At 35.8% G+C, this 13,169-nt stretch overlaps 1 protein-coding gene across 1 annotated transcript; it reads left to right on the top strand.

The window, feature by feature from the left end:
• The first annotated feature begins 343 nt into the window (after positions 1-343).
• LOC128214534 (uncharacterized) lies at positions 344-5,975 on the top strand. The gene is made up of 2 exons (XM_052921041.1): positions 344-808; positions 2,783-5,975. The coding sequence occupies exons 1-2, from the start codon at positions 495-497 to the stop codon at positions 4,155-4,157; spliced, it is 1,689 nt and encodes a 562-aa protein (XP_052777001.1). The 5' UTR covers positions 344-494; the 3' UTR covers positions 4,158-5,975.
• Positions 5,976-13,169: the final 7,194 nt, after the last annotated feature.

Raw genomic sequence — 13,169 nt, 5'->3', positions numbered from 1 at the left:
CATCATGGTGTTAGAGTAAAAAACTGTCTTTAATTATGCACACATTTCATGTTAATTATATTTCAAATAAAAAATTCTGCTTAACAGAGATTGTGTATGAGACCGTGTATGAGATTGACTTCTGCTTTAAAACAAAATAAGGAAGTCAACAGATTTCATGCTTTCATACATAATATTCTTTTTTACCTTTAATAAATCGAAAAACTGGTACCTGATACATATTATTTCCCGTTTATTCAAAACCAAATTGAATATAATTTCCTGGTCTATTCAAATACATTGGGAATTTTACCAATTATCACCTACGCAGTTAAAACTTGTCCTATCAATGGTGGTTCACAAATATGTGTATTGCAATTTATTAAGGCTAAATATTTTAGTTATGAAACAATCATCATTGTGGACTATAATAGTGTTGATATTTTTGACACTGTTTAACATGCAGTTGTTTTACAATATCAATTAGCAGTAACATAACAATACAAAGAAGAAAAATGTCTACTGGAGGTTCATCCATTTATAAGGGATTTGACATGATTCATGACTACAGTTGTTCGAAGTGTGAGGAAGAGGATTTTAACACCGAGGCCCAGCACTTCTGTTCTCAGTGTGAACACTATCTGTGTGACAAGTGTGTGAACATGCACAATGGATATCATAAGAAACATACCGTTTATGATCGTCGAGATATGCATATGTGGGAGGAGTTTTCCATGGACATATGTGACCAACATGGCAAAAAACTGGATATCCATTGTAACAATCACCAGGAATGGTGTTGCAGTGTCTGTGTGGACCGTAACCACAGGTAAGAAGTTAACCTTGGGGTTGGGTTTTGGGTCAATAGGGTCAACATCAAGGTCACTGTTACTAAAATAGAAAAGATGATTTCCGCCCAATAACATTAATTAGCAATGGGTGGATAGTGATACAATTTGTGATGTAAAACGTAGCTTGGGGTTGCTTTTGGGGCTGCTATGGTCAAGGTTGCTGTTATTTGAAATAGAAACAATGTTCCCGCTAAGTTTTTGTAGTTAGGAATAGAATATATCTGAGATCATTGTTACTAACTGAAGGGGTTTAATCTCAATCACTTTAGATAGAATATGAAGAAATCGTATATTGATGTGAAGACTTTCATTTGGATTGCTTTTAGTATGCTGAAGGTCACGGCGCTGTTGTTAAAATAAAAATGGTTGCTGCTCATTACCTTGAGTTAGGAATAACGTGTTTGTAAAACTTGTTTCGTTTGAAAATTATGTGAGGTAATAACTGTTGATTGTTATTTGGGTCGGAGGGTGTGTGTGGCAAATGATTTGGATTGTTAAAACTAAGGTACTGACAGCTGGAAGCATTCAGCAAATGTTCACAAGTAAGAAGTCAACCACAGGTAAAAGTTTAACCACAAGTGATAGTTTTAACACAAGGGAGAGTCTAACCAAAGGACGGAATTTAACCACAGGTAATAGTTCAACCACAGGTGAGAGTGTAACGGCAGGTAATAGTTAAACCACAGGTGAGAGTGTAACGACAGAGAAGAGTTAAACCACAGGTATGAGTGTAATGACAGGGAAGTTGAACCATAGGTGAAAGTGTAACGGCAGTGAAGATTTGAACTACAGGTGAGAGTATAATCCCTTGTGAGAGTCTAACCACAGGTGAGAGTTTAATCACTTGTAAGAGTCTAATCACAGGTGAGAGTTAATCAGTAGTAATGGTTTATCAACTGGTGGGAGTTTAACCAGTAGTGAGAGCTTAACCACAGTTAGAGTTTAACCATTAGTGTGAGTTTTACCTTTGTAGAGAGATTTATCACATATGAGAGTTTAACCACAAGCGATGTTTAAGCTACAGGTAAGCGTTTAACCACAGTATAGAGTTGGACCACTGGTAATAGTTTAACTAGTTTAACCAGTAACGAGAGTTGGACCACTTGTGTGACAGTAATGAGAGTTAAATTACAAGTGAGCATCTAACCAAAGTTTAGAATTTGACCACTGGTGAGAGTTTGACCACTAGTGAGAGTTTGACCACTAGTGAGAGTTTAACCAGTAGTAAGAGTCTAACATCAGGTGAGAGGTGGACCACTGGTGAGAGTGTCACAACTATTGAAGGTTTGACCTTTTAGTGAGAGTTAAGCCGTTATTGAGAGTTAAACCACAAAGTTGAGATTTAAACCACAAGTGAGAGTTAAACCACAGAGAGAGTTTAACCACAGGTGAGTTAGTTCACTGGTGATAGTTTAACCACTGTTGAAAGTTTAATCACAGGTGAGAGTTTAGCATCTAGTTACGAGTTTAACCTTAGGTGAGATTTTCACCACTAGTAAGAGTCACCACAGGTGAAAGTTTAACCACAGTTTAGGGTTTAACCACTATTGAGGTGATTTCTATAACCCGGGCCTGATAGACAGATCAAAATTGATTAGATTGTGGTACCAACTATTCATTCTCAAAATGACATGTCAGGTAATTGGGTAATTGGGTAATTCTCAACCCCTTTATTACTTACAATTTGTATTCATTCCTTGGCATTTTAGATTTTTCTAGTTGTCAAAGTGTTCTGGAGTTTTACATCCGGAAGCAGTGTATAGTTGCGTTTGATTTATGTTTAACCGCTTTCACTATTAGTCCAGAACACAAGGACAAATATAATAAGTTATACACATTTAGCTTTACCTCCATTAATTACCCTCATCCTACACAGAAGCTTGAGAACATTTTAGTATATATATTTAACAAATCTGTATTGATCAACAGCCACGTGTTTAAATGTATTTCAGCCTTTGTGCCAGCAGTCACCTGCATGAATTAGCACGAGGCTTTCTTGAAACAGAAGAATTCAAGCAGCTGCCAGCAGCAGTAGAAATGATGAGGAGCAGACTGAATGAACTCAAGAATGACAGGATGAAAGATCAAGCTTCAGCAAAGAACTCGTACAAGAAAATCGTTGCTGAAATCAAGGCTCTCCGCAAAGAGATTAACCAGATCCTAGACCAGCTTGAGAAGAAGACTGTCGAAAGCTTGGATAGTCTGGTGAATGCTATAGAGAAGAGTTTGCAAGATCCTTGTGTCCATATGCATGACCAAATGAGGACAATGGTGGATAAACTTAAGCGGGTCACTGGCAAACACAATGGGATTCAATCGTATATAGGATATAGAAAAAGTCAGACCATGCTGTGCGAGGCAAACATTCTGGTGCATGGTTTACAGAAAAGGCAAAAAGGAGTAATTAGGTTTAAATCTGATGAAAGTGTATTATCATTTTTGAGAAACCTCAATATCAAACGCTGCGTCGATAGTGTTAATTTTATGCCTGAAAGAACAGATGTTGTGCATGTGTTTAAAACACAAAGTTCAAGTCTATATTCTGTTAAAATCAAGGAGGATCATTTTAACTGCCATATTATAGGTATATGTGAGTTGCAGAGTGGACATTTAGTTATTGCTGATCAAAACAACAATAGAGTGAAGCTTCTGAATAAAGATTACAAGGTCATTGATCAATTTGGTCTGCTTAATCCTCCACAACACCTGTGTCACATTGCCGGCGAGGAAATTGCTATTACAGAAGCTATCGATGATCATGCTTTTGGTGAGTATGGCCATGAAGTCTACCTTCTGACAGTAACCAAGGGGAAGCTACAAACATGGAGAAAATTTCCAACTGACGACTGGTGCACCTGTATTGCACACCACCAGGGCAAACTGTATGTTGGCTCTTTCAATGCCCTGTATCAATACACAATGACTGGACAATTAGTTAAGAAATTATATCAAGATGACACTCTTGGTTGCACAGTGAACATGTGTACTGTTAGTCCTGAAGGAGATAGAATATATGTAACAATGTATTACAAACATAAATTAGTAACACTGGATAAAGATGGGCAAGTGCTTTGTACCTTAGAATATCCTGAACTACATCTGCCCAGCGGAGTATGTGTCAGCCCCAGTGGCTATGTATTTGTATGTGGGTTTGGTCCTGACAATGTAATACAGATAAACAGAGATGGGAAAAAGAAGCTGGCAACAGTGGCCAGAAAGGCTGATGGCTTGTTAGGGCCTCAGTCAGTATGGTTCAGTGAACAAACCTCCAGCCTCATTGTGGGGAATGGAGGCAGTGACAATTTAATTGTTGTCAAGCTGTGCTGAAATATGACATCGGATTGAAGTAGTATTTGATACGAATGTCGATCTGTGTGGAATGATTTTTCAGTTGTTCATGTATAGGTGACTTTTGCTATTTATATTGTAAATATGTTAGGATCATATCAAATGCATTGAAATGTATAGAGGTACTTTGAGTTGTATATAAATTAAAGAAAAATACTTGTGTCTTATAGAGTTTGTATTAAGTAATCAGGTGTGTCATGCATATAAATTGAAATACCATTTTATTCAATTTATGTTTAAAATGTTATTAATGTATGCGTTCTGATGTCTTATAGTGTAAGTTTGTGAGTAAGATATAAGTAACAGTAAATATCTTATCGGTTTGAAATAGTGAAATAACATGTTCATTATCATTCATTCTCTGTTTTAAAATGTTTACCCTTTTCACTGTTCAAATCTTATGTCATGGATCACAAAGCTAGGAGGATGTTTTTTCCAATACAAGTGGGATGCTTCATGGATATGACACAATTGTATGTTATGATACTCCCCACAACAAGCTGAAATAAGAGACTGTTCGAATCTTTTTTTTTATTCAACTCGTTTTTATATCCCGCAGAATGTTCGACAGCATATGTTTTTATCCTATTTTCATTTTGTTCTAACTCCTTGTTTGTTCAATGAGGCATTCATTGTGAGACAATATGAAGACATTGAACATTGAACTGTCTAAAGCGAACTATGTCAGATGGCTATCTAAATGACTGCATCGTTACGTTTGCACTGATCAACATTGCTCCGGCTTGATTCATTCGTTTGCAGGTGATTCGTCTGTATCTTGAATTTTCTTTATCACGTTATATGTTAGCTTTTCTTATTTTTCATTGTTTTCGAGTTAAATCTGACTTCGATGAGGCTTATATTTTTAATATTGAATGTATTGATAAATGCTGGGACAAGTGTTATGCCCAAATAACCTAGTTTAAACCCCACATATAACTTGTGTTTAACTGACCGTTCCAAAGCGGTAATCCCAGCATTTATTGATAAAGCTATATTGGTGTGTGTGTATGTGCGTGTGTGTGTGTGTGTGTGTGTGTGTGTGCGCGCGCGCGTGCGTACGTGCGTGCGTGTGATCTGTTCGTGGTGTTTGTACATTTGTGTCTTTTGTTCAGTGCTGTTGGGGCCCTTACCGTGTGTCTCGAAAATGGGTTTATAACAGAAGTGTTGACGACTGGGCTGTCCTGATATGTTTCATTGTATAACAGAAGGGGGATATATTGGAGTCACCATGAGGTTGGTTGGGCCGTCTGTCGACTGCGCGGTCTGTTGCAAAACGTTTTCGAGTGAACTTCTCCCACACTCGGTACACATGACCAACATGATGTGTAGTACTGCTCGTCATAATTAGATTTTGTATCTAACAGCCTACTCGTCTTAAAGTTACCCTCCCTTTAACACTGTTTGTCTCTATAAGACTCTGTGGTGTAAACTTCTCCCACCGTTTTAGAGATGCCACTCTGAAACTTGGTACACATTACCACCATAATAAATAACAGTATGTATCTTTCGTGACACAAAGCATATCTCTTTTGTACACAAAGTTGTCCGTATCTCGAAAATAGGTTAAGACAATCAAATGAAACATATTGAAAGAGACAGTACAGAAAGGCCCATAACTATTTATTTTTTTCAAAGTTGTCAACTTATGCTGCTGTTAGACTGAAAAATACAACAATATCCCAACATGGTACATATCTTATAGGTTTGATTATGTGATTTTTCCGATTTTCCTCAGAACAATACAGTTGTATATGTGTATTTGTAATCATGGAGATTAATAAAATTGTAACTGTTCTTTTAATGTTACTTTTCTTTCTTAATCATCTGTTTAAAAAGGTCAAGCTATTGTCAAAGCTTAGTGACACCCATGCAGAGCAAAGCTCATAACTGTGACTGCAATAGTGTTGGAGTTATGCCCCATATACAAACGAAACAATATAGGCGAGCATTGGCATTTCCTCAACCACTCTCTTTCTTCTGTAAGATTCTACTTTCTTGCACAGTTTGTTTGCCGCATTTTGCTCTGATTAAAAATGTTCACCCTTTTTCAACATGTTGAATTTGCAATTTACATCATAATCTCTGCATATGTTAGACCATTTTTCGAGAAATGTCATATAAATATAAATATGCTCAAGGTTCATACACATTGAACAATGTCGCTACTGGAGTTTCCCTAGTCCCCAAGAACCTTTTGGGTGAGTGGCAGACACAAATAACACTAGACCACTCTCAACCTTTGGGATTATTTTTGAAGAAACGTATTTTTGTTTTACACTATTATGTTATTTTGTGGTATGTTATGTTTGTGAAGTTTTGGGCTTTTGTAAAGCTGAAATTATTGAAAGCGTACATTGATAATAAATCAAATTAGAGTTTGGTGTTAAAATTTGTACAGCGAGTATAACTAATAAAAACTAGCAATACTACTTATAGTGTTAGTTTGCTGGAGTGAAGCGAGCAAGAAAACAATCTAGTCGAAATTAATACGTATTAAAAGCTGAGCGAGCGAGCGAGAACGTACTAAGAATGGTGTATTCTGAAGAAACCTTAAAATCAAAATGAGCTAGGCAATTATTTGCATCTACTAATGCTTAAGTGACAATACATTTTCTGAGTTTTTTAAGTGTTTTTGTTTTGTTTTTCAAACGTTTACTCGAACAAGTACTCAATTAAGCCTGTTTTGCACCATTAAGGTTAAATAATAATGATACCTAGTAATACAGTGTTCTAGTCGATTGAAATTTGCAACTTGAACAGTTTATTTCTTTAATATTTACACCTATTCATATAACAGTAAACCAATAGTAAGGTGAAATGGATTGGAAAACAAGCAATGTAATCGCTTATACTAATTACTTTCCATGTGGGAGTGTACAGTTACGAATTGCATAGAAAGTCAGTGTATGATGTGTACAATATGACGAAAAATATTATTTTAATAACTGTTCAAACTATTTTTTTACATTTTACTTGAATGTTTTGGAATAATAAGAGTAAAAAAGACAAACAAACAAAACAAAACGCAAAAAATATTCTGTTACACACACTGTCCCGATGAAAAGCGATCAATACACCAATGAGGGCGACTGTTAGGCATCAAAACGCTTTGCTTTTGCAATGAATCTATGGACTTTTAAAGCTTGAATTGGCATCAAGAGTAAGGCGATCATTACCGAAAAGAAGATTTTCTACAGTAGCAGGACAAGGTTAATAATGGATAAAACGGTCACGCATTAATGATATCTAGGACACTGAGTGAGATAATGTGACACAGTTTCAACGGCACCACAAGCGCAAAGGGGAGAAAGAATAACATTTCTTCTGTAAAGGTCATTACTTTAATGAGCTTCATCCTAATAGCAGACGAGCGTGATTTACTTGATGTTGTTTGTTTCCTTCATTATACAGAAGTTGTGTTTTCTTTGGTTTCGTGTTAAGTTGCGATTTAAACTCGCTGGGAGTAGGTGTATATTTGATATCTTCAGGAAATGAATTCCACTGGCGAATAGTCAGGGGCAGAAATGAAGTAGCAAAGGCTTGAGTGTTACAATGGATGACTGGAACATCTGATCGATTTCGTAGTGCATTTGGCAGAGCTCTCGGCTGAGGAATAAGATTTGTAAGATACTCTTGAGAAAGACCATTTTTCATTTTAAAGAACAAAATGAGGCGATGTTTGCGTCTCCTTGTCGCCAGTGTATCCCAGTTAACGTCAGCCATAAGCCGCTCAATACTACAAAGTTTGGTAGCACCGGTAACAATTCTAGGCGCCTAATGTTGGACAGTCTCGATATCATTTTTTAATTAATTACTTCAATTATCCCATACAACATCGGCATACTCGAGTAAAGGTCTAATAAAAGTGACATACATTTTATCCAAGGCTGTACGGGAAATTACAAACTTTAATGTCTAAAAATGCCAATTCTCTGCCATTGTTGATGTTTAAAGATATATGAGATTGCCATTTGCCATCTGAAGAGAAGGTTACCCCGAAATGTATATCAGTGCTGATTTGAGATATGGGAACATTGTCGAGATAAAGTGGGGGTTGATTTTGTTGTTAATGTTTACTAAAAAAGAGAACAGATTCTGTCTAAGATTGATTTAAAGTTACTAGCCATTTCTTCGAACAAGATGATATTTGAGACAGGTCATGGTTAAGGTCGGCTGCAGAAGATACGGGGTCTTCGACAATAATGTCATTAATGAATATAAGGGAGAGCAAAGGTCCAAGGATAGAACCGTGAGGAACACCAGCGTTGATAGTGAGAATTCCTGAAACAGAGTTTGATAAGACTACAATACAACTAAGAAGTGATAATGGTCTATAATAATAATATCTGTCATGTGTTCCCGTTCCGGATAGAAAAATCCGACCCGGGGGCACCTGCGTTGCCTGGTAACGAGGCTTGCCTAGTTACCGTCTACGCAGCGAGCCCGAGGGTCGGATTTTCCAGCATGGCTGACGCATACATGCCATATCCCGCGGCGGGGAGAAAAATCCCCCGGAATTTCGATCCATCCCCCGATCTCTCGGCGGAAGATAAAAATCCCCCGGAATTTAATTTTTTTTTATATATAATTTTACATCAGGCAATAATGACAAAGTAAAACCACAGTATGTGAGTGAAACTCTCCAAAAGGAAACTTTTACAACAAGTTATCAATTAATTTGTAGTAATTATCAAAGGCAAAGAAATATTACTCTTTTGGAAGGAAGAAATAAATAATATTTATTCTATTCTCTTATTGTCTGAAAGTCATCAAAGCTGATAGAATTAAGCACAATTTTTTAAAGACTTTGGAGGAAGGTAAATTTAATTTGTCTCGAAAACATATTTTTCCAATGACGTATTTTGTTCTGCAAGTGCATTACAGTATGACATGACAGTGTATCATAAAAATATGATAAATCATGACATAAAATAATTCGGTATAATGAAAAAGTTAAGAGGTTTTCAAAGCAAACTATATGTGAATACATTTTTTCATACTTTTTAATACTTTAAAATTTAAAACTTAGACCTGCTAAAAAAATCCCCCTGAATACAACCAAAATCCCCCTGAATTTTCAGCCTTTTGAACAAATCCCCCTGAATGGTCTCCAGAAAATATGGCATGTATGCTGACGTCACCGGAAATGCCTATCCGGTGTGCTAGAATTGCAGGGACTAGATGGATCAGATTTTTTCTAAATGGGGCAGATATTCGCCATCTTTCAAAGGAGAAGGGAAAGTAGAGTTTGCCAACAATTTGTTAAATAATTCGAGAGCGGTACAGCAAGTTCGTCTTTGCCCTCGTTAATAATAATAATGTAAATAATCGAGTCAGGACCACTTGCTTAACTAGGATCAATACAGGAAATCTCTAACGTCCTGGCTTGTCAAAAATATTTCTGAGAGGAAAGTGGATGGAACATTCTCAACTGTAAAAAGAGGTCCTTTATATTTCTTTAATACATAATGCTTAAGGCTACTAAAAGTCAGTAAAATTTACCTAGTACTATATGAGATATAAGGTTTGTATCATCAGAACTTAAATATAAAAAACTATGAAATAAATAGGTGTTGTTTACGTAGTTAATTCGGACGATCACGTTGAACATTTACATATGGATGGTGTTTTAACGCAGCTATTTGAATTGTAGCTTAGTATAAACTATCATGAAATTCTTCTTAACTTTTATACTTTATGTGACCATGTTCAATTTCTACTGAAATAAAACACTAAGCCGAAATTTTGATTTACTTATATCAGTAGGCAAAATAAAACAAACATTATCAATTTATTACAAAATATATCGATACATAGGCCACAATGTAACCCTTGTTACGTAAACTAGAAAACATATCGGCTATAAAAAAAAACTATTTTATTATACAAATAAAATCTCATTTATTTTCTCACTAAATTTTTGGTATTTTTCCAGAATGGGTTCGCAGCTCGTCTGTTATCGAGATATTGTAACAACCTTAATATAGACGTTGAAACATTTACAGCAAGGCTCACAACTCTGAGTCCATTTATAACCAAAAGATCTACCTGTATAAGTAGTATGTATCCGCTTACGGTGCTCTTGTAAAAGACCTTTCCGACGAACACTGAACACGATGAACGTACTATGCATAAAATACTTTCTCACCATTATCACGATTATCAGTGTCAGCAGAAGAAGCAGTGTGTTAAATGTCCTTGTCAAGAATGTCAAATAAACACGGGGAAAATGTTATATAAACGACTAAATGCACCAGCAAGTACATTTGAATGGCAGTCTTTAGACAAAAAAATATTAAAGATGCACTCTTACTCCCAAATAAGATTAACCATTGCACTATTAATACAATTGTTTTAATACGCAAAAATGATGAACAATTGTCGAAAACAATAGTTCTTATGAAGGATGACGAGTTCGATTTGAAAGAAAGGTGCAGAAAACATGGTATTTCTATCTTATGAGACGAGAGTAGAACACAGTAAATCTTTTAGCACTCACCAATCATTTAATATTTTTGAGTTTTCAAAAACGCTTAAAATAGTGTTATCATTAACTAACAATTTCCATAAATGCTTTATTTAGTAAGTAGTTAAAGGTGTATCACTCAAAAGTTATGTTTGTTTTACATGTGTATGTTGTGATTTTGAATAAGAGTGTCACTTTAAAGCAAAGACGTGTTATCGGATCAATTATTATCATTATCAATGTAACCATTAATGTAATTTAGATTGAAGTAATTGATATTCACGTAAATGTTATTAGAACAATGCTAATAATCTCCATCGCTGCTGTCAAAGCGGACTTCCCTACGCGGACGCATGGGTCCGCCATATCGGACCGGCTCGCATGCGCGGCAGGACGCACTAGAGTGGCATTCCTACGTGCATGCTTGGATTTAAAAAAATATATTATCTCTTAAAAAGGCCATTGATTTAAATTTGTTTGTTCTAATCTCTTTAAGCTCGATTGTGACGAAAGCTGCGTATGTTTCCTCGGCATGAACAATTTCTGGTGTCCGTTTTGATAGGCAATCAGAACGTATCCTTGGTTAGGATCAAACCCACTATCTCTTGGGTGGGAAGCGGACACCTATACTTGACCATCTCACCGTATTTTCATTGGTTTACATGTGTTTAGGATCGATAAGTGTCGACTATAAGAAGTGTGTATTCTACATATTTACTTGTAATATTATAAGACAATGGGCAATTGAAGCTGTGTACATGAACAATTCATTTTACCGACAGGCACAATGATCACGGCCAAACTAATCAAGATACATAATGCTGCTTGAGAAAACACAATCATTTAACACATATAAAAATAGAATCATTTAAAAAAATAACGCCTTGGCATGTTTTGTTAAAGGCTTGTAAGATAAACACTTTTTGCAAAAAAGATTCATTTATAGGCCTAGTTAATAGAATGCTGTGCATCTCCTGCTAATTGCACTGGTGTCACAGTAGGGACAAATTACCTGTGTATTCGTTTATTGGCACAGGGGCCATTTAGGGTCCATGTGTACAATAAAACAACCCAAACTGCACAGCAGGATACTTAGATCGGAGATCTGATAAGGCAATTATGCAATCAAATTAACAGATATTGTGTATTTTATTATTATTATTATTATTATTATTATTATTATTATTATTATTATTATTATTATTATTATTATTATTATTTGTATTATTATTTTATTATTATTTTATTATTGTTTTTTTTTTTGGAGGGGGGGGGGGCACTTAAATAAGGCTTAAACTAGGCCTTTAAGCTGCGCTCTCACATTCTGATTGTTTTGACAACGTTTCTATTTCCTGTCTTGGAATGAATCTATTTTTGCTTAAATGCCTGGAAACCAGTGATATAAGAGTCCGGACAAAAGATCAGATCGCAGCTTTTCTATTAACGTTCGAAAATTGATGATTTATGGCTAAAAGCCTTTACCAAACAATTGAGATCTGTTCTATTGTGAGTTATCTTATAAGACTGAATTGATGCCAATGATGCCAAAATGAGCTGATTCTGAGACAAAAAATAAAACTGTCTATATGCAAGCAGCTTTGACAGGCACACAATGATACATCTGATGTTTTGAGGTCTGTAGTTTTTTATTTACTTTTGGACCCATAGACCAAGAACTTACTGGGATTTTGTGATGTTAGGCTTTCTTGATAATTGAACTAATACCTAGTATGTACCTGGTATGTATTGACCATTCTCTTTGAATATTACAAGAACATTTTTGTGGTTCAGTTATGTTTCAGAGTTTGTCCGGCGGTAAAGAGCGGTTCAGTGAACTTTGCCAGCAGACTTATCCACGGTCGGGGTACATGACGGAGGTTTTAGTCAGCCGTAACCGTTTTCAGGAGACGGAGTCGTCAAGAAACAGAAAATTGATATGGATGATATGGTACAGCTTCTTTTAATAATTCTCAAATATTCTCTTTCTATTCATTTAATAGGTAGAAAATTGCATGGAATGGCAAATTACAATATAAACTCCTGTATTGGTTCTGTGGTCAGATATTTCTTATGGGACAGCATAAAAGTTTAACTATGTTTAGAGCGTTGTACAGGGCTTCTCATAGATAACAATCTAAATTGAAACGATATCTCCATAATTTCATCCTCAAGTGATGAACTTTGGGATTGTGTTACTAGCATTTCTTAACATTGAAATATACTTTTATTTTCAGAAAAAAAATCTGCAAAGAAGGCGCAAAAACTGCGGGTTTAGAGAAAAGTCATGTAAATTCATCCTCATTGTGTGACAAAGAAATTAAAAAATATAATATGAAAAAATCTGGATGTTTAAGTAAAGTGAGCGCACAGATAATCATAAATTCATCAGGTAGTAGCACAAAACGTCAAAAAGCGCGGGGAAATCAGAAAATACCAGTAAAACAACGACACAGACAGCACCCTGTGTGCGTAGCTATGGAGGCGCTGGAACCCTCTAATGTTCCTATATCAGGTATTTAAGA

Source organism: Mya arenaria, chromosome 13 (genome assembly GCF_026914265.1).
Source record: "Mya arenaria isolate MELC-2E11 chromosome 13, ASM2691426v1".
Lineage (NCBI taxonomy): Eukaryota > Metazoa > Mollusca > Bivalvia > Myida > Myidae > Mya > Mya arenaria.
This window is presented reverse-complemented; position numbering and strand designations above follow the sequence as displayed.